At 43.9% G+C, this 22846-nt stretch overlaps 1 protein-coding gene across 3 annotated transcripts in view; it reads right to left on the bottom strand.

The window, feature by feature from the left end:
• Positions 1–22846, bottom strand: part of Myof (myoferlin) — a 189434-nt gene that overhangs the window by 10854 nt on the left and 155734 nt on the right. For 2 of the 3 annotated variants that reach the window (XM_029554351.1, XM_008849629.3), the window contains 10 exons: positions 19828–19839; positions 17234–17332; positions 15576–15701; positions 13934–14089; positions 13329–13420; positions 8994–9164; positions 8117–8265; positions 5660–5799; positions 3101–3189; positions 2926–3021 (listed from right to left, as the gene is read on the bottom strand). In XM_029554351.1, coding sequence (XP_029410211.1) covers positions 2926–3021; positions 3101–3189; positions 5660–5799; positions 8117–8265; positions 8994–9164; positions 13329–13420; positions 13934–14089; positions 15576–15701; positions 17234–17332; positions 19828–19839 — 1130 coding nt within the window. The remainder of the gene's footprint in view (positions 1–2925; positions 3022–3100; positions 3190–5659; positions 5800–8116; positions 8266–8993; positions 9165–13328; positions 13421–13933; positions 14090–15575; positions 15702–17233; positions 17333–19827; positions 19840–22846) is intronic. The other variant, XM_029554350.1, reaches the window with a different exon arrangement.

The raw sequence follows: 22846 nt of genomic DNA on the forward strand, positions 1-22846 counted from the left end.
TTTTTGGTCTTTCTGAGACAGGGTCTCCCTGTAGCCCCAGCTGGCCTGAAACTATGTACACCAGGCTGGCCTCAGACTCACAAAGATCCACCTGCCTCTGCCCCAAATGCTGGGATTAAAGGCATGCACCACCACGCCTGGCTTGCTAATGGCATCTTAACTTGTAAGGTTGGGAACTTTTCCTTTTGTTTGTGCCTGGCACAAGCAGACATGAGAGAAATGCCTGTTTATGAAATGAATGAATGTGTCTAGAAGCAAGTTGCTGTCACATCTGTCTGCTTCTGGTTTGGGACTAGGAGTTGACATTTTTAGATTGGCAGAGTTGTAGGATTGCATTAGATCACCCGGGGAGCTTTGGAAAGTACGGATTTCTGGACCTGCAGAGAGTGGGCAGGCCTGGCTGTGAAGCTTCTGGATCTTCTGGTCCCACCTGCCTTCCCTGCATATGGTGAATGTGAAGACAGAGTGAGAGATCATGGCTGAGGGAAGCAAATCCTCAACTCAGGCTTGATTGTCACCTACAAACTAGGTACTTAGTGGGTGCCATTTTATTCTTCCTACAGTTGTGCAGCTATTTCCATTTTACACATGAGGAAATGGAGCTTCAGAGACAATATTTGAAGTTACAGCAGACCATGTGGCCAGAAACGGACAGAATTGTCATATTGCCAAATCGGTCTAATCCAAAGTCTGCACCTGATACTCTGCCACAAAGGACTATGGAAATACTAATGCCACTTGCTAACATGAAGTCCTACTGTTAGCCATGATATTATTATCAATCAACTAGAATACTCCTTTTTGCTAGTCAATTAACTGACTAGATAAACCAGTTAAAAATTTTCTGAGGCTGGGGGTGTGTAGCTCAGTGGTAGAAGGCTTGTTTAGTACTTGGGATGTACTGGGCTTGGCCTCCAAGAAACATACACTTACATACCAGTCTACCCACCCACTCCCACCCACCTAAATTCCCCCCTAACTCCTACCTCCCAACTCCCCTGCTCCGCCATAACTTTCTACTCCAGCAAGATTCCTTTTGACTGTTAACTTTTTTGACTAACACTGCAGTGAGTTCACAGTCTCTTGGCTATAACCATGGTAACTTCATCTATTGACCCAACTCTAAAGCTTCACCGTCATCCTACCAAAGGCCTCTTACTCTCTGTAGCTCTTTCTCTTTCTTTGTCTTTTCTTATTTTAGTTTTAAGACAAGTTAATTAAGCAAAGACTTTACATGTGTTTGGGTGTAAGCATGTGCCACTTTGCATGTACCACTCACACGTGTGTAGTGTTAGGCACTATTTACCATCATTTCTCTCTCTCCCTCTTTCTCTACCCCCGCCCCCGCTACCTGCTCTCTTTCTCCTTTTCCCTCTATAGTGCTGGAGATCAAACCCAGATTCTCGGGGACTGGGGATGTAGCTCAGTTGGTAGAGTTCTTGTCTAGTATAACAAAGCACTAAATTTAAGCCCCAGCACTGTACTACACTTGTAATCCCAGCACTTGGGAGGTGGAGACAGGAAGATTGGAAGTTCAAGGCCATCCTTGACTACATAAGGGGTTTGAGGTCTGCCTGGGCTACATGAGATCCCATCTCAAAAAACAAACTAACAACCAATCAACCAACAATAAAATCCCAGCTTCTCAATCTAGGCAAGCCTTCTACCACGAGCTATGCTCCAGTCCAAGTATTTAAATTGCAATTCTAAACTTTATATGGTACTTTAAGTTAGCTTTACTCTTTGATTAGATTTCTCTCAGTCCATTATTACTTGAGTTTGTTTCCTTGATTTGAAAAAAAAATGCTTATGACAGTCAAATAAATTTGCATAATATAATTAGCTGGGATTAGTTTTCCTGGGGAAATGGTAATGAAGTCCTGAAATGACAAATAATAATGAAGAACTTGATGAAATGTTCTCTGTTTACAGTGCACCTAAATGATAGTCATTATGTCTTTAACTGACTTTTGATTGAAGGCCACTAGGGATCATAAGTGAAACTTTGTTCTCACTTATGAATATATTACATTTCAACAAGTCTTACCGTTTACATATCAAGGATGCAACTCAGTCCATGTGGAATAGCAATAATTCCAGCTAACACCCATAGTGCATGCCAGCTGCCAGGCCCTATCCTTATTTGCCTTGAGTAATAGAATCTTCTGGATATCCCCAGGAAGTAGGCACTATCATTATCTCCATTGTGCAGAAGAGGAACAGTAAGTTTCCCCAGCTAGTGAGGGAAAGCACCAGGACTCGACAGTAGTTTGACTTCAAAGTTTGGCTGCTCAGTCACTGTGCAGTGCACATTCAACATCTATGGCGTCTATGATCAAGGCATAGCAGACACTAACACCAACAGGGACTATCTGACACTGAATTACACAAGTAAAAGAATACTAAATATGACATTTTGCATACTGGATACAGACTCCCAGCAAATGTCAATGGGATTCATTATTTTTAAAAAATCTGTCAAGTGTTTCCTGTTTTCCATGATTACTGGCTGTTGGCAATAAAATGTATAGAAGAGGAAACCTGGGAAGCTTTACTGAGTTTCTAAGGCTAGTTTCCAAGGTATCATGGGGGGAAAAGGATGAGGTACATGGTTAAGCATCTTAGAGATAATAACTCTACCTAGTAGGCTAAAGAAAATCTTTGTTAAAAGAGGATGAAAAAATATTTTAAAAAGAGAAACAAAGAAACATTCACAGTGCTGTCCGTGACTGTCCACACAGCTTCCTCTTTCTTCCTCTGTCCCTTTCCTGCTTTGTTTTCCTGGCTCCCTAAGCAGATCATATCGGTGAATAAATGGCTCCAGATAACTAAGGATCCTGCAATCAGCACCTAAAATAGTGACAGCTAATAAAGAGGGAGTCTGTCCATTCCTTGAGCTCGTGGAATTCTGCATGCTGTCCTCACCCTTTGACGTAGATGTCACTCATGTCCTCTCCAGTGATGCTCTTCTCATCCAAGATGACGTCCTTGGTGTTCCAGATGATCACTCGTAGGTAGTACCTGAAAGAGGGGTGTTTTGAAAGTATTCTTCCTCAGTCCTGAGTGGGGTACAGGGAAGCAGGGTCATAAGATTACTTACTTCTTGGCTTTCCGAGGAGTGATGTTGAAAGGAGGGCCTGGTGGTCCTAAACTCTTGGGGAAAACATCCACCCACATCTGAAGTTTCCCCTAAACAATACAAAAATGAAAGGAAAGGAAGTCAGAATTGTCCATGGGAATAGAAACCACAATTTTCCTTTTTTTTGGCAGTACCGAGGATGGAACCCAGGGTTTCCCACATGCTAACCAAGCACTCTATCACTGAGCTATAAAACCAGTTCCTTCATCGCATTTCTTAAGGGAAACTTTTTCTTTGGGCTTGCTACTTTATAGTCCATATGGAAGGCAATACATGGAATACAGGAACAAGCAAGGGGAATCCTAAATCTGCACTGCCATTTAGGCCACTCCCCATTCTCACACACGGGTGAGAGAGTTGCATTTGCCTGTTTGTCTCACAGTTAGAGATGGCTCTGGATAATAAAATGAGGGCTTCCCATCACTAACCCAACCACTACTGCCCTCTCTGTCTCTCTCTCTGTCTGTCTCTCTCTGTCTCTGTCTCTGTTTCTATCTCTCTGTCTCTGTCTCTCTCTGTCTCTGTCTGTCTCTGGTTCTGTCTCTGTCTCTCTGTGTCTCTTTGTCTCTGTCTCTATGTCTCTGTCTGTCTCTGTCTCTCTCTGTCTCTCTCGCTGTCTGTCTCTCTCTGTCTCTCTCTGCCTCTGTCTCTCTCGCTCTTTCTCAGACTTAAGCTTGACTCCTTCACCCTCTTAACAGCTGTCATGTTGCCAACCACCCCTCATCACATTAGCACATTACTTACTACCAGTCCTAGTCTCAAGAGATTTTCTACTTACTTCAAGATTTAAAAGAAATAGAGTTAACAAAAATGACAATTCACTTTGCAAAAGAAAAACTTACAATTTGGTCTGTGAAAAGAGACACCCAAACAATGACAAGCATATCACTGTTTCCAAAGAGTGAGGATTCTATGTCACCTCCCCAGAGCGGGCTCAGGGTGGAGGGGCAGAGGGAGGGCCTGACCAACCCCTGTGCTGCCATCTTGGTGAGGCCCTGCTCTCCTCTCTGATTGCTATGGACTGAGTCCATCTGCTTGAATGCAATATTCTTCCAGACAGGTTATGAATGCCAGTAATAAACTGTATCCAACCATTGAAATCAATTTATAGTCTCCAAACTATTTTTGGATATTCTGTGGAATCTGCCTTCAGACAAACACAGACTGGTCTTTGAGAAGGTTGCCAAGGAAACCATTGGATTGGCTTCCTAATGTACTGTGGTCAAAATGAATTACCTGAGCCCTTGAAGAGTGATATATTTTACTATGATCCTGATTCTTTTCTAGCTAATCTCTAGGCTCAGGGCTCTACCATACATCAAGCATACCACAGGTCATTAGGCATCTAGGTGGCTCCTAAGACCTAGCCACAGTCTGGCTCTAATGCTGCAGGCAGAAGCAAAGGCAGGCTGGTACATTCCTAGAGAGAAACTTCCCTCATTTTGTAGTTCTCCAGATTCCATCTACATTCAACAGGAGGAAAGAGAGGAGGAAGGATAGGTTTAGGGGTTGAAGGAAGAAGACTAAGAACAGGATGAAACGGAAATGTAGCACAGGATAAAAGCAAGACATGGGTTGGAGAGATGGCTCAGCATTTAGGAGCACTGGACACTTTTGCAGAGGATGAGGGTTCAATTTCCAGCACCCACATGGTGGCTAACAACAGTCTGTAACTACAGTTCCAGAGGATCCAACACCCTCTTCTGACCTCTGTGGGCACTGTACAACATGGCTACACTTACATACATGCAGGCAATGCACTCATATACATAAAATAAAAATAATAAAATATTTAAAAAAATTCATACTCCTGGCCCTAGGGGACTCAACTCTTTGAAGACACAGCCTGGAAATGTTCACTCTAACAAGATTCTACAGAGATTAGTTTGTCATTAGCCATGTCTTACTTTGCTACTCTGGAGACTGCTCCCCATTTTCTGGGAGTTGACCTGTCCCCATCGTGTGTAACCATCCCTGTGACCTGCCACTTTGTGCACTCTGGCCCGGTTTCCTTGACTCTTCAGACCTATGTGGGACCTCTTTCTCAAAGTCAGGCCAAGACTAGTCACTTTCCTAGGCTCTGGGCTCCTGGTTACAGCTGGGTTGTCCATTGGTAAACAACTGAGTCTCACTGGGGCAACTGATACTTGAATATAAGAGGTTGCAATATGACACAGAAGCACCCAGGAACTATCTGCAATACTCAGACTCATAGGAAGATGATACCAGCAAGGGGAAAGATTACATTATAGACCTAGAAAGAGAAACAGAGACAAAGGCACAGGGAGACCCTGACTTAAGTTTGTTCTGAATCATAGATAATCTTTTGTCAATATTTAATGAGTTCCCTGCAAATCTTTGCAATAAGGTCCTTTTAGGATGAAGCTAATTTGAGTTTCCTTTTTGGTTCTATGTAGCTAAAATTACTCAGACATGATTCAAGAGGCCTATCTGTCAGCAGTTGCCACTGTGTTTAAGGAGTGGATGGTGGGTCTTCAAAGCACAGGTCTTCCTTTTCACCTGGGAAATGTTGGGCTGGAAGGTGCTGTGCAAAGTCCTTGTTTCCACATGCTCAGGGACCAGCCCCTGTGTCCTGAGGATGTGGAGGGCAAGACGTTCTTCAGGGTCTCCAAGGTGCTGGTGCAGGATTTTATTGGCTTCTAGAATGGAAAGTGACATTGAAACAGTGGTGGGCGTTCAGGAACAATTCAGCCAGAAGCCCCCAAACTGCTTGCAGCACATCACCCCAAACTGCAAACATGGATTGGCATTGCCAGCGCATACACTTTGAGTTGTGAAGGACTTGTGAATAGAAGCAGCCCTTGACCATGGGCCCTTTCCTGCCCAGGATCATACCCAACTTGTGGACTGCCAGTAGCAGAGGGACCAGACTACACTGGAATGGGTGAGCAGGTATTTACTTTTGCAGCACAGGTTCACAGCCAGCTTGTTTCCCAGCTTCCCTTGCAGCTAGTCAAATATGCCTGTGTGACCAAGTTCAACTAGAAGATAGCATGGGTAGAAATAGGATATGCATCACCTCTGGACCCAGCCCTCCACCATGTGCCTTCCTCTTCTGGTTGGAGGAAGATTAAAAACCTAGATGCCTGTGCTGAAGAAGAGCAGAGCTAGAAGAGGAAAAGTTTCTCAGTCCATGATGGATGGAAGGTCATCCCCTCTGTCCCTCTGTAGAAATGCCTTTTTTTTTTTTTGTCTTTTTGAGACAAGGTCTCTCTGTAGCCCCAGCTAGCCTGGAAGTAGACCAGGTTAGCCTTGAACCCACAGAGATCCACCTGCCTCAGCCTCCCGGGTGCTGGGACTAAAGGCATATATGCCACATGCCCAGCTCAGAAATGCCTATTTTAAATTCATTAAAAATAAACAGATGTGCTAAGCCTCTGAGAATCGGAAATTCATCTGTTACAGCAACTGGTATCACTGTGGCATTCTAAAAGCATGATCTCAAAATTCTCAGACATTTCTCTCAGAAAGATGTGGGTTCTGTGTCTTTCCCTTTGAATACTGAGGTAAAGCAAAACCTGACAGAATGGAGAAGGGAGGCCGTGTGATCCCCGAGGCTGGGCACCAAAGGCTGGGAAGTGCCTGCCTGGTTCTCTTGGGACACCCTCTTCTGAGGGATACTACTTTCCCTCTAAGGAGCCTGTGTACTCAGAGACTGCCCTGCCAGAAAGACCTATGAAGGTGTTCTGGCCATCAGCCCCGAAGACAATAGGCAAGAAATATCAGCCACATGTGTGAGCCTCTGTAGTCAGCACCCACCAGCTGAGACTCTTCTGAATTCCTGACCTCCCAAACTGTCATCACAATAAAATGGCTGCTTTTACTTGTTAGATTCTGAAGTGACTGGAATAATCCCCACAATTAATACAGCTTTTGGGGAGTCTTGATAATTTGGGGACACCTTTAACCACTAGACAGTGATGTTTTCCATTTTATTCTCAATTACTTTTCACACATAACATACATTAACAGTAGCATAGCTCTTAAACATCTAATCACGCCTTGAGATTGATTTCATCCTCTTTAAAATGGAGAAGATAGAACTGAGTTTCTTACAATGTCAAGAATCAGGTTGAAGCCAGGCATAGTGGCATACGCCTTTAATCCCAATACTTGGGAGGCAGAGGCAGGCAGAGCTCTGTAAGATCAAGGCCAGCCTGGTCTACATAGCGAGTTTTAGGCTAGCTGGGGATACAGGAGACCCTGTCTCAGAAAGACCAATAAAATTAATAAATAGATAAAAGAAGAAAGAAGATCCAGAAGTACTTTCATTCCCACATGTCCTCACTCAGCTTTTCCCAGCATCTTTGAAGGCCACCACAGTCCTCTTTAGGAATCCTACCCTCCAACTACAGAAGCATCCTATATATGGTAAGCTTATTTATCTCCATTTCTGTTACAATGTGGCTAGCCGTGTGTGTGTGTGTGTGTGTGTGTGTGTGTGTGTGTGAGAGAGAGAGAGAGAGAGAGAGAGAGAGAGAGAGATTATGAATGCCCACCTGGGAAGGAGCAAGACCCCAAGCTTGGACCTGAGCCAGATGAGCCAGATGGGAATGGAGCAGGCTGTCTGCACCACTCCCAGCATCCCCGAGTCTTCTCAGGGAAGGACTGCAATTTAATGGCGTTAATTTGGAAAAGATTTAATTGCACTGCTATCTGAGTATTTCTGAGCTAATTATGTATCACAAGGAAGTTGATTAATTATTAGAACTTTAAAGTTCAAACACCGATGCCCTAAGAAGGGCAAGTGAAATAAGACAGACAAGAAAATGCATCCACTTTGACATTTGATGAGGCAGGAAAACTCTACTGTGTTTCTTGTTCAGGTAGAGTCTGGTAGTATAGTGTGCAGTCTCATAGAATCATCAGGATACTGATTCAGATCATCCCCCAGCCCCAAACAGATACAGAAATGGGTTATTATGCTGTGCTTAAAATCCACAGTTTTGTGCTCACCAAATTCATCCAAACTGTAGTCTCGTCCTCCGTATCTGATTCTGTTTCCATCTTCGGAAAGGATTGGGGGTGGGAAGCCTTTGAATCTGGCTACATTGTGAAGCAGCTGTGTTGGTCTCAGCTGATCTCGCCAGGTATTTACTCCAGAACTGTGAACATGTCCTGAAGTTACTGGGGGCCCACAGGTGCATAGAGTTCCACGCATGCTCACATGCTTCCAGGAACTTCTATCTAATTGGGGAGGGACATGTGCTATGCATTTATTGCCTGGGCATCTATTTCAGAGACCTAAAACCCATGTATGATTTGGGCTTCAGGAAATTCATCTTTTTTATTTACTTTTTGCATTCAGTTTCCTCCTCAGTGAAAATGAGGAGCCTGAGATCACCGTAGTCATAGAGGGAGATTCATTAACCAGAAATGGCATGCTCTGTCTCATTAGATACTGAAGAGTCACTGGTTAGCAGGCAGGGAATGCCTAGCATCCCCAAATCCATCAGGCCTTGAGGGAAGGGAGTTGATAATCAACTGTTTCCAAGGGCTAGAGAATTTCTGTCATGACACATGTCTAGCCTCAGTTCCTAGAGGGAGCCAAAGAACAATAGAAGGGACTGGTTCTCTGAGCACTAACCCTCATGTCAGGACAGTGTGTTGCTGCAGCAGTCACAAGTTCACACAAATTACAACATGAATGAGGTCGTGTGGTAGCCCTGGTTCTCCCTCAGACAATCCGGTCTTCATAAATGGCACTTGACAGACTGAGGAGCCATGTCAATGAAACAAGGCACCAAGGGAGGTACAGCCCCAAAGCCTTCCCATGTGTTAACTTCAGGGGCAGCAGGCTACCCCTCTCCCCATTCATGGCCAAGCAACTTACATACAGTACTGCTCAGGAATACCACAGTGGGACCCAAACCGAGAAAGGAAGCGGTTCTCCAAGTCGATGATTGTTTCTCCCACTTTCTCATCCCGGGTGAAGGTGTCGTAGTCATAGACAGAGATTTTCAGGTCTTTTTCTTGAGGCAAGTAGCAGCTCAGTTCATACATTCTAAATAAAGAAATACACAATTAGAATGACCAGGAGCCAGGCTGGAAAGATGGCTTTGTGGTTAAAAGCACTGACTGCTCTTACAAAGGTCCCAGGTTCAATTCCCAGCACCCACATAGTGGCTAACAACTACCTGTAACCCCAGTTCCAGGGGATTCAACACCTCCCTCTAACTTCCACAGGCATTGCATGACACGGGTGCACTTAGACACATGTAGGCAATACACTTATATACATAAAGTAAAAATAATAAAACAAAACAAAACAGAAGAATGACCAGGAGCCAGCTGGACTGCTCACAGAAACCAGGACTCGGGCAAAGAATCCCCAAGTGGTGGCTATGCTGTGGGAGGAATCTGGGGTAAGTGGGGAGACTGGATAAACCGTAAACATTAGTAAGAAAACAACGAGAGAATGCATGCTTGCTCAGGAGAAAAGCATAGATTGAATACCAATATTCAAATCCTTCCAATATGGTAGGTCACTTACACAGCCTCTCTGTGATCAGTTTTCTGATCTGTAAAATGATAACACATATCACCTGTGTTGTTCTGAGTCAAATGAAGAAATGTGTAGAAGTATTTGGCAAAAGTATATTGATCAAAACTTAGTATAATAATGATAATAATAATCAAATATTATAATATTATTAACTTTAGTATTAGCACCTGTCTATCACCTGAGGCACCTCCTTCCTCACCCCAGGGAGATGAATAAGGCACAAGAACCCTTATTTTCAACTACTTATGTAGCCCATTGAATTCCTTCCTCTGCTTATTAGAGACCCCAGTCCCATGCAACAAGTTGGCCCACTCCTCAGAAGGATGGGGTGGGTGACCCTGTGTGCTGGAGAGTTTCAGTTGTTAAACTGACACACCTGGGAAAAGGAACCTCAACTTGGGAATTTCCTCTATTGGACTGGTCTACAGCCATGTCTGTGAGGTATTTTCTTGATTGCTGTTGAGTAATGTAGGAGAGCCCAGGCCACAATGGTGGTACCACCTCTGGGCTGTATAAGAAAGCAAACTAAGCAGAGGTCAGGAGAGCAAGTCAGTAAGCAGCATTCCTTCTTGGTCTGTAGTCTTGCTTTGACTTCCTCTGGTGATAAATTGTCATTTGGAAGAATAAGATGCAAAACTCTCCTCCTCAAGTTGGTTTTGGTCAGAGGGTTTTATTACAGCAATGGAAACCTAACTAGAACACCCTGGATAACGTGCCATGCAGGAGTCCTGCCAGACCTCCTGGCTCCGCCACAGACTGTGGCAAGGCTTCACCTCTATTCGCAGTGTCCTCAGAGGTGTCCCTCTCATTCCAAGTGTGCAATTAAAATTTTATTTATTATTTTTATTTTGTGTGTATGAGTGTATTGCCTTCATGTATGTAAGTGCACCCATGTCTTACAATGCCCACAGAGGACAGAAGAAAGCATCAGATTCCTCTGGAACTGGAGTTACAGATAGTTGTTAATCACCATGTGGGTGCTGAGAATTGAACCCAGTTCTTCTACAAGAGCAGCCAGTGCTCTTAACTGCTGAGCCATCGCTCCAGCTCCTCAAGTGCTCAATTTTGTTGAAGGAAAAACTGTGAACAACCTCCTGTGTCTCAAACAGGCCATCAGGCTCCTGTAGAAGGCATTTTTACCTGCTAAACCATTGGCCAGCCCAAATTTGTTAAGAGACCCTGACATTCTGTGGAATGTGATCTAGAGAATGCCAAGATATGAAATACTCAGAACACATCTGAAATGTAGAATTTTCCTTAAGTCCCTGTCTTGGAGCTTCTGCTGAGAAGAAAGCCACTTCGTAAGATGGAGCCACTTGAGGCTCCTTGACTCTACCCTGGAGGATGAGCAAACTCTGTGTACGCTTCCCCCCTCCCCCACCTACTGGCCAAGCAGAGCCTGACAGCATCACTTCCTCCCAGGGTGGCTCTAAGCAAGACTTTTCCTGCCACTTAATTAAGCTTGTGCTTGGCACCTTTAAGACAAGCAATTCAGACAGGACCGCCTTTCTGCCTTCAAAGCTGCCTCTGCCTGCTTCCCAGTCTCCCTCACACAGAGCCCTCCTTCCTGCCCTGCTTGCCTTTTCCTGTCTAGACCTTGGGGCTGGATCAGTGGAAGAAAAGGAAAATGATCATATTGCTGTGCCAGAGGATTACTTCTCCTCCCTGACACGTGGCCTCTGGGTGTGCAGGATAAAGGGTGTGCATGTGCAGGTGTGTTTATGTATGTGTGCATGCATGTCCGTGTATGCACATATGTCGGGGGGCCAAGTGGGTGGTCTTCTGTGCTTGTGTGTTATTGGCCTCGAGGATGGTATATTTGAACCTAAAACTGAATGACTAAGATGTGTGTGAATGTGTAAATGTGAAAGCACACATGAGAGAGAAAGACAGAGACAGAAGAGGGAGAGAGAGAGAGAGAGAGAGAGAGAGAGAGAGAGAGATATGCATAAAGGCAAAAACTAACAGATCTATAGGGCAAGGTTCTGGGAAGATAACACTACTTCCCCACTTCCCTAAATGGAATGTGTACACATGTGTGTGTGTGTGTGTGTGTGTGTGTGTGTGTGTGTGTGTGTGTGTGATATGTGAAGGCAAGCAGGTCAGAGGACAAGTTTTGGGAGTTAGTTCTGCCTTCTAGGGATTCGAACTCAGGTCCTCATGCTTGCACAGGAAGAACTTTACCCATTGAGCCACCTCCCTAACCCCTGCCCAAATATTTTGTACAAAGAACATTTTTCTATAGTTGGTAGCTTTGTTATGAACAAGATGCAATACCAAGGGCACATGGAATGCCTGGGATTAGGGGTCTGGGATTTCTCCCAAAATCGGCTCTATCATTTGCCTTACAGCTTGTTGACAGAGCTACGGGGCCCTGTGTCCTCACCTGTTATGCTGGGCTGTTCAACTAATGAGTCTGACACAAGAAAACTTAATCTCAGCAGGGCAGAGTGCAGTATGGAAGACATATGGATGCTGACATAGGTTCGAATCCAGCCTCTGCCTATGATCAGAGTGTGTTAGGTGTGAATTCTCTCTGGGTCTCAGTTTCTTTTCTTGTCAGAGCTTTGTGAGATTTTTGAAATGTTTTATATAAATGGCTGATCAGAGGACCTGTGCACCCTAATTGCTCAGCAAATATTAACTCAGCTGTTAAATATAGAAGAAACTCAGCTGGGCGTGGTGGCACATGCCTTTAATCCCAGCACTCGGGAGGCAGAGGCAGGCGATCATTTTGAGTTTAAGGCCAGCCTGGTCTACATAGTGAGTTCAGGTCAGCTAGGACTACAGTGAGACCCTGTCTCAAAAAGACAAAAAAAAAAGAAGAAGAAACTCATAGCTGAAAAATGCCAGTCTTATTTAACAATTGTTTGGTTTTGGTTGCTTGAGACAGCTCTGATAAGATGCATATAACAGGTTGGCGAGGTGGTTCAGTGGATAAAGTTTCCTCAAGCCTGACATGCAGATCCCCAGTGTCCACATGGTGGAAGGAGAGAACCAACTCTTGCAAGTTGTCCTCTGACCTCTACATGCACACATATGTACACAAAAGTGAAAAAAATGAGAATGCAAGATAGATAGATAGATAGATAGAGAGAGAGAGAGAGAGAGAGAGAGAGAGAGAGAGAGAACAGAAACAAGCCAATGTTGCAACCATGAAGGAAACAATGGTACTTCAAGGATCTTTGGGAGCCAAAGATGAATGGAGCTGAACACTCATCCCTGTCACTTTCTGCCCTCACCTATGTAATATACCCTCTGGATCTCAAGGATCAAACTAACATATTCCAGTCCACAGAGCCCCAGATAGCTTCCAGAAGCGAGAACAGCATTTCACGACAGCTAAGTCCTTCCACCGAGTCTCCCCCTTATGCACACTCCACAAGCATATTCCACTCTGGGGCCTTGCCCCATCCTTCCAGTCCCCAAGGACTCGGCAGATCTAGTTTCAGAAAAGTCCATCTTGCGACTTTTTTCTTTATGGCAGTTTCCACGGCTTGAAGTCCTTCTGCTTGTGCATTTACCTACTTACTACCCATTTCCCTGACAAGAGCATTTGCCTAGGTCATGACCTTAGTTTCAGGGCTTGGAACAGGGCATGGCATTTGCTGTGTCTTTAGTACATATTTTGTAAAGAAATGAATAGTTGGAACTGTACATTACCTGCCGAAAACCGGATTGAGCGTATTGGGAATGTAGTTGTCTCGGTCTTCAATTACTTTTTTGCCCAGTGTTATTTTTATGTAAGGATCACACTGTGGGGGATAAGACAGATGAGATGTTATGTCATCATAGGGTGCAAACTGAAGTCAATTTCTGGGATAGACTTGGCTTGCTTCTATACCCACTCCCTACTAATGACAAGGTGGCCAAGGTGGCACCCGCAGGCTTAAGATGAGCTCTGAGCAAGGTTCCCCTTTCGGTGGCAGGGGGCCAGCATGCCTTCAGAGCAGATGTGTGGGTGAAGAGATGGGGCAGGGGGTGGAGTGGGGTGTGATCTGGTTCTGCTTTCTCTGGCCCTGTGACGGGAGCAAACTGTGTCCTGGGTCATATCTGTAATATGAGAAGGATGAACTAGGGAGCCCTAAGTCCCTGCAAGCTCTAAGGTAAATCCCCATGGGGACAGTCCTCCTGCATACACTGTTTTGATAGAGTATCTTTCCCCTAGCGAGATAACAGATGCTCATCAAGAAAGAAGGTGACAATTACCATGGCTGATGACTGTAATTATCCTGCTACAGGAGAAGGCCCCACACCCAAACTCTTACCAGGCCATTGTTGTCCTGGGGCTGGAGCTGTAAGCCTCGAACAATGTAAATCCTAACCGTGCATTCCTGTGGGACGCTGTCAGGCAATTCCCGAAACTGCCTGGGAGGGGCCGGCACACTGGGGTCATCGGACAAGGGGTAGATACGGAAGGAGCCCTGAGAGAGAGGGAGAGAGAGAGATGGACTCTTGGGCAGTGCACTCTTCTTCAGAGCACTTGGGGCATCCTTTATGCCATGTGGTTGGGGGATGCAAGGTTGTGTTTGTAAAAGAAACAATGTGTGAATCCAGTAGGGAATGTGAAATGATTCTAGTCATCATTTCAGAAGAGAGCAGAACAGGGAAGGGGCAACAGCCTAGGCTGGAGGTGGAGGTGGAGGTGACTGATCAGTGGAAGGGGAGGCGAAGGCAATAAGGGGTGCAGAGATGCACTTATTCTGGAGACAGAAATAAGCCCTGTGGAACACTGAGGGGGCTTCCCTTCCTCTGTTTCAGTCCTGTGTATGCCTGGTCCCACTCCCAGGAAAATGTACACCCAGCCTCGGGTCTCTGCTAGAGAGGATACATACTCTACTCTGCAAAGAGCTTAAGGAAAAACATCGAAGTTGGGGCTAGACTGTGCGGGCCTTTGTCCTAGCTATCTGTATTTAGGAATGCACCATGAAGTAAGCACTCGCTGAGTACCAGGTATTAAGGGCCCAAAACTCAAAAAATTGAGTGTGGTATGAGACGTTTGGTTAGCTTGACTTTCGTGCCCTGTTGATGGCTTGGTGGGAGGCTGGGATGAGGAGGATTTGAGACCCTGTGTCAGGTATAATTCCCTGATCCATTAGCCATGTCTGCTACTGGCAAAGGACTAGGAAGAAGCAGGGTTATCTGCCATGACTCTGCTAAGTGTGTTTGGCAGGAGAGGCAGCAGCCAAACCTGATAGGATGTGAACCACGGCTTCACAGTGTAGTGAACCCAGACCTGTGGGAGCCCAGAGTGTGGGTGAGTCATGCTGCCCGAAGCAAGCAGGGAACTCTTGACAAACACTGTGACATTCGAGCTGGCTTAGACCATGAGTAGGGCTTTGTCAGACCACAGAGAGGAAATGAAGGGCATCCAGGGCAGGAAGAGCAGCCTGGCCCAAGGCTCTGCACAGAGAGAGGACAAGGTGTGTTTGTGACTTGGGAGAGGTTCTCCTGGGCGGGAGGGACTCATGGCTTATGAAAGGCCAGCTCAGCTTCGGAAGGAGTTGAGACTTGATCCTGTGGAAATGCAAGCAATGTGTTTAAGCCATTCAGACTCGGGATCGGATTTGGTTGCAGAGAGGATGGACTGGCTGGGAGGAGAAAGGTGGTGACGATCATCGCCTGGGAACTTTGGATCGTGGCCTGGGAACTTGTCATAGTGATTCTGCTAAAACCCTGTGTGGGGAACCATATCGTGGAGAGATTTGACTCTGAAGATTCAAGAGTAGCTGGGGGAACAGGGGAAGGAGCACTCTGGATTGACCTTTGCCCTTTCCTTGTGAACAACCTCTACTTCCTTCACAGGGCAGAGGACATGGCTCTGGCTCCAAATGCCAGCTCTCCTTTATCCAAGACCCCTAAAAGAAATGAAGATGGATTTTAAACAGGGCAAACACACATTTTACTCACTTTAAACTCTCCTACCACAGACGGATCTTCGTTTTCATCCGACTTGCCTCGGTACAACTTGAAAGTGTCAGAGAAATCTGTCAGGCCCTCAAAGTCAGCTACATCTTCTAGTTCACAGTCATAGATCTGAAAACCATCAACGGACTCTCAGTGTCTCATTAAAACACAAGTGGAGTCTCAAATCAATAAGACTGAGTAGCAAATAAGCTCAAGGATGTGACAGAACACTGGGACTTGGGAAACTGCTGAGGTTTTTTTTAAATTAAAAAAAATTTTTATCAAGTTAAATATCCACCTGTCCTACAATCCAAAAATGACATTTTTATGTATTTACCAAAGAGAAAGAAAAATATGCTCATGTGGTTCATGATGTCCATAGTTGCAGGAGGACTCAAATTGTGGACAGCAGAGAGGGAGGAAGAGAAAAGGGGGATGGATGGATGGAGGTGAGACAGCGTGAACCTGATCCCCTGAACCCAGGCTGATGCAACAGTACTCAGCAAGAAGAGACAAATTACCAATACAAACAGCAACATGCTGAGACTCAAAAGTGGAGTGTGGGGCCGAAGAAGCCAGATACAGAAATAAACACTGTACGAGTCTAATTGGGAAAACCCAGCCCATCATGATAGAAATCAGGTCAGCTGTCCACAGGAGGGATACAGGTTGTGGGGAATGGGCTTGAAAGGGTTAAAGGAGCTTTCTGTGTATGGGAATGGTCTTCAACTGGCTGTAGGTTTACACAGGTGTGCACAATTATCAAAACTTGTTGGAACGATCACTTTATGGCATACAAATTACACCTCAATAAAAAAGTTAGACTAGAGAAGGAAAGATGAGTGGGAGGGAGGAAGAGAGGGAGGGAGAGAGGGAGGGAGGGAAGAGTGTGAGCTCATCCAGTATGATCATTTTTCTACAAGATTTCTTTACGTGCTGGTGTTTCTGAAGCTGCATCAATCTATCTCAGCATTAATAATCAAGGACATAGGTTTTTTTCACTTTAATGGGGAAATTATTTTCATAACTAGATATTTCTCATTTAATTATACTTTTCTCCTAAACATCACCCTGACTACTTTGGCATTTATTTTTAACTTGAGCCACTGACAGATTTAGCAACTGAAGGGAGAACTAGAAAAAAGAAATCACTAGCAGAGAGGTAAGGACAGTCAGCTCTCCTTAGCTCTGTGGCTTCCTCCTGCACATGTGCCACGGTTGTGATTTCACAAGGCATACATGTAACAGAATCAACTTTTCACTTAGCAAAACGGATTCCTGTTTGGGATAGAGTGAACACGCTGACATCTTGTGTTGTTCTGCAAAGTGCACTATGACTTCTGGCTCCCCTTGAGCCAAACAATTTTGGATAATTGTTGGCCTAATTCGTGTGGTACCAACCCATTCCCAGCCTTCTGCCAGATGCCCCCAAGCCCCAAAGTGGCAGTCATGCAACCATAACTTAGCAGCTTTCCTCAAGCCCTGGGACTTGGCAAAGCCAAGCCTGTTGCAAGAGGGTTCTCCAGGAGACCAGAGGCACTCCTGGTCCCTCTCCATCAGCACCCACCATGGTACCTTTTAAACCCAGGGCTTTTAGACCCAGGGCCTTATACATATGGGGACCAACTTTTCCCCACCCGCAACACCATAGATTCAGGTACCTTGAGTTTGGAATAGCCTTTCTGAATATATTGTCCACATTTTTCATGTTCCCCCGAGGAAGCATAAAATTTACTCCACCAGTCAACAATTTCTTCCTCCTAAAGACATGTCAAAATGAAAAAAGATACTTCACTGATGGCTTGAATTTCCAATTTCTGCATGAAAACTCTTATATAATAGATAAGAGACACAGGACTCTGTTCTTCGATTATACACCTTTGTTGATGTGCACTGTGGACAAAACACAGTTCTGCTCAGAAGCTCAAGGAAAAGTGACCATGAAGCCAATGAAATGTGGTCTTGTGTGGGGGTGGGGATGCCAGTGCATGTGTGTGTGGAGGCCAGGGGACAAGCTTGGGTGACATCCTCAGCAACACTGTTCACCCTTTTTGAAACAGGGTCTCTTGTTGATCTGGAGTTCACCAATTAGGCTAGACTTGCTGGCCAGTGAGCTCCAAGGATCCTGCTTTCTGTTTCTCCAGCAATGGGACAAGAAGCATGTACCACCATACCTAGCACTTTTTTTTTTTTTTTTTTTTTTAGGTCTTTTTGAGATAGGGTTTCCTTATAGCTTGTGTCACTATGTAGACTAGGCTGGGCTTGAACTCATGGAGATCTGCCTGCCTGCCTGCCTTCTGAGGCAAACAATTCTGGGAAATTGTTGGCCTAATTAGTGTGGTTCATAAAAATATGAGCATTAGTTACCTTTGCTGAAAGCTGCTGAGATTAAAGGCGTGTGCCACCATGCCTGGATCTACCTAGCACTTTTACATAGGATCTGGAACTTGAACTCAGGTACTTAAGCTTGTGAGGCAAGTAAGTACTTTACTAAGCTATCTCTTTAGCCTCCAATAAAATGTTTGCTTCAATGTCCACAGCCATAAAATGTATTTTTCTTACATCCTATACCTGCAATATACTAATTTGTCTATTTTCATTTTTACTCCATTAATATTTGTATCCATAAATACATTTTTTAAAACTTCCAATATATGCTTTCTACTATGTAACTTTCTTAGCCCTTTTACTAATGAGCAATAATACAAACCTCACTAATCTAATAGTTGGAAGAACTGGTTCCAATTCAAGTTCTAGTCTTATGTTATAGGTCATACTCTTCTGTTACAAGCCACACTGGCTTGGGCAAGTTATTCCACATCTCTGAACATCAATCTCTTCATCTATTAAGGAGGATAATAGTAATTGCCTCCATCTACCTCATAAAGTTGATTTGGAAATCAAATAAGATGGTGAAGGGAAAGAGCTTTGAACATTTCAAGCTCAAGTGAAACAAAGAGAGGGAGGATTATGGCTCCTTTGCACCAAAGATTCCTACCCCATCCTTGCACATTCTGACTCAGTGGGCTTGGGCTGACAACTGAGTATCCACTATGGTCCCATAAGTCCCCCAGGTGATTTCAGTGTGTAGCCAGAGCTGAGAACCTCCTGTTTCCACAGGTGGTTCTTGGATGGGTGGCATTTGTAGGACAGTTTTAAACTACACGAATCCTCATGCTTATCTCTCTCTCTCTCTCTCTCTCTCTCTCTCTCTCTCTCTCTCTCTCTCTCTCTCTTCCTCCCTCCCCCCTCTTTCTCTCTCTCTTGGTCTTGCCATGGCTTTAAACTCATGATCTTCCTGCCTCAGTCTCCCAAGTGCTGGGATTATAGGTGTGAGCCACAGCGTCCAGCCTGCACTCTGATTTGAAATAAGAACACACTTTCATGAGACCCACTCATTGCCTTTTCTAATCTCCTTTGGGAATAGTAATGTTTCCCAAAATATGAGTGTCACCTGGAATACAGCCTCTTATTCTATAGGGGTCAAGAGGGATAAGGAATAAGAAAGGCTATTTTGGGGCTGGAGAGATGGCTCAGTGATTAGGAACACTGGCTGATCTTATAGAGGACTGAGGTTTGGTTCTCAGCACCCACATGACAGCTAACAACCATCAGTAATTCCAGTTCCAGGGGGTCCAAGGCACTCTTCTTGCTTTCATGGGCATTGCATGTATGGGTGCACTTACATACATGTAGGCAAAACACTAATACACACGTAAAGCAATAATATATAAATTTAAAAATTTTAAAGAAGACTATTTTTTTTTTTTGGTCTTTTTGAGATAGGGTCTCCCTGTAGCCCCAGCTGTCCTGGAACTCACTATGTAGACCAGGCTGTCCTTGAACTCACAGAGATCCACCTGCTTCTGCTTCCCAAGTGCTGGGATTAAAGGCGTGTGCCACCACACCCAGCAAGAAGACTATTTTTTTATCTCTATGTGTAGAAATTTATACACTTTTGTATGTAAATACATACTTATATATGTGTATGATTATATACATTATTAGAAACATATATTTGTGTGCATATGTGTGTCTGTTACACACAATTACAGAGTTGCTTGTCCTTTGAAGATCATCAATCTATCTCTAAAGTGTATTTAGGAAAAATACATTTATATATCAATTATACGGAGAAAATTCATCTGTTGAAGATTGAAGCAAGGGTCTTGCATGTGCTAAACAAGCTCTATACCACTGAGCTACTCTCCAACCCCGTGAATCTTAAATGTAGAAAAATATGAATATTAGTTACCTTTTCTGACAGCTGCACATATGATGTCAGGAGCAGAGCAAACCATACAACAGGTCATGTTGATGTTGGGATTAAGACCCCATGAACATTAGATTTAAAGAGAAAGAGTGAGAAACATTATTTTTCCTGCATGCTTTCTATTATCAACATTTAATAAATTATTTAATTATTCTAGGCAAGATTATCTTTTCATTGAACACATCATTGATTTCTTCTCTGAAAATATGCCAAGGAGTTCCACACAGTACTCAAATGAAAAGTTTAGTGTTGTATGTTTTCAGGGGGTTGGGCAATGCTGTGGTCTGCCAACACAGTGGGTGCTCAGAAGGGGTGTGCCTGCCCAAAACTCTCATTCCATGTACCTCCAAAAGCATATCCTTAACATGGCCCCATTTTCATCCCAACAAGAACTCTCCTATCACAAGATGTGCTAGACTGCGGATCCTCACGGGTCAGTCCCTGTTCTGAGCCACCCCTCCCATACCTGTGTGAGAGTACCACATAAATGCTGATCCATGAAAATTGTTCTGATATGAGGATGCCGAGTTTCTCACCAGCCAAATCCTCTCATTTGAATTTCTCTATGGAGAATTTGCCCCCCATGTGAGGGCATGTCTGGGGGTGGGTAGTAGGATGCTGAAGTTTTCTCTTGGCTCTTGCTGAGATATTAGCCAAGTGCACTCTCAGGGTCGTTTTGAAAAAATGCTACTCAGACCCACTTTCTGAAAGTCCAACTTCAAGTTCATTTCCAACACAAGTGCAACTTCTCTCTACAGTATTTCCTGTGACTGATGGGTGAGGGCCACCAGGCTTCTGCAGGTTCTCAGGATTTCTAGACTGACTTTTGTCACAGCAGAATTGCCAAGGGAGGCAAGAGATAGAGATGCATCAATTCTTTCTATTAGATTCATTCCAAAGCAAGATTGGGTTAAATAATCACAGCTGAACTGAGATTTTGGAGAGAGGAATTGTTTTTTCAAGTTTTTACATTCTCGATGGTCTTGAATTCAGATATTTAGGATCTGTTTATTCACATTTATTTTAAACTATATAAAATTATACAAAAAGAATATATTGGTCATGTTTAAAAAGCATTCTAGACAAGTTGCTGATTTAAAATTTCAGGGTTAGTATAGAAGAATTCATTCAAGTCTACATGCTCATTCTCCAGTGTGGAAAAGAAGGGAAGCAGCTGGCATGGGTGCCTTTTAAGCCTAATAATGAACGTGCAGTGCAGTTCAAATCACTAAGCAGCACAGGTCAGGCTTCCCTTAGGCTTATAAATGATACTATTTGTCTGAAGATAACCTTTCACTCCAAAATCTACTAATAGAAAGAATCTGAAGGAATTCAAGTCCTTAGACCAAGCTCCCACAGTCCCATGTGGCCTCATGCATCTTCGTTATGATACATACATGCACTGTTCTTGGAGAAGCCATTTTGCTGAGTGCTGCTGACATACTGCTTAAGCACTGGAATTGGAAGGCAATTGTTGAGACGGCCATGTAGGGAGTGTCTGTGTTATCTGGTTAGCATGTGTCCAATTTGCCACCCCCGTACTGACATCCTGTTTTCCTTGTGATAGTGCTAAGAGCGGCCATGAACATCACAGGGCAATGCCATGAGTTTCCAGAGCATGATGCTGTCACCGAAAGACACAACCTCCAGCCCCCAGCAACGGCACAGTTTTGACTCATTCTCTCAGTTTACCCAGATGCAAAGTCTGAATTGAATTAGTGATAATATGCATACATTACATGTATATGTAATACATGTAATAAAGTACATTAGCAAGCTTGTCATTGACTCTTCCAAAGGTCAACACTACTCATTTGACTTTATAAAGATATGTAATGTCTACCTTGATAATAGGAGGGAAGTCAGAGGAGATTCCAGCTTTTCTTATCAACACAGTGTACCTGAGATAGGTGTAAGGAGAGCTAGCTGGTTAGTCATTTACAGTGTCAGAATGACTGCACTACTATCTCCAAGACCTGCTATTCCTTTGAGATAAAAGCTGATGCAAACTGATCTTTCACATTGTATTGCTAGAGTAGCCTGGTTACTTGCTGAGCACTGTGAAGGAGTGAAAATATTGATGTGCGTGGTTGACTTCGTCTCTTCCTTGCTCCCCAGTAGTACTGAGGGTGACTGAGTACAGAGAAGATATACAGGAAGAGCTGGCTGACATGGTTGATGGCAAAGCTGGGGGCAGATCATTGAGTGGGCTCTCACACTGCCTTTTTCCAGAGTAGTTGTGAAAATCTATGTAAAGAAGCTTCAGTATATTTTATATAACTTCTCCCAAGGCTACTACTGTCTTGTTGAGACTAACTGGGGTTATTTACAAAGTGAATTCATGGAGTTAGGAATTTGAAATTGTCATCTGTGACCATGTAGAATTTCCACATAGTAGAATCAAACACACTGCTGCCCAGGTCTGCTGTGGAACCCACATTTAATACGGTTCAACTGTTAGTGAGTTTAATGCAGTGGGAAAGAAGTGGATTTTTAAAAGGTACTGTTTATGAACATAACATATTAAAGTGCAATCATTGGACTTTTCTGCCAGTTTGCACACTGAACATGCTGTGAGAGTTTGTCACAAATGCCAAGAGAAATAGTGAGATATTTGGTGTTTCTTTTTTCTTGGTTGAAACTTTTTCTTCCTGTAGAAGTGGCTGGGATGGTTTCCAACCATGATCCTGAGTGAGGATTTCCACCAACTTCTTCACTTCAAAAACCACAGTGAATATAAAAACCTAGGGCATCCCATATGACAAATAGGGTCACTAAAAATCAGACAATTCTGCTTCATGTAAGAAAAAAAATCCTGGCATGCTTCATACATCCTTGTTTTGAATGCTGCAGTGCTGTCAAGTTGTTCTGGAAACTTCTCTTTCTAACAAATGCTGTTACTTGGACTGCTCCCAGAAGTGGTTTTCAGATCTGCTCGCATATATTTGAATCATGTATGTGGATAATATTTTAATTATCTTAGGTGACTGATGAGAAAAGG

The sequence above is a fragment of the Nannospalax galili genome, unplaced genomic scaffold (assembly GCF_000622305.1).
Source record: "Nannospalax galili isolate Female #2095 unplaced genomic scaffold, S.galili_v1.0 scaffold384, whole genome shotgun sequence".
Classification (NCBI taxonomy): domain Eukaryota; kingdom Metazoa; phylum Chordata; class Mammalia; order Rodentia; family Spalacidae; genus Nannospalax; species Nannospalax galili.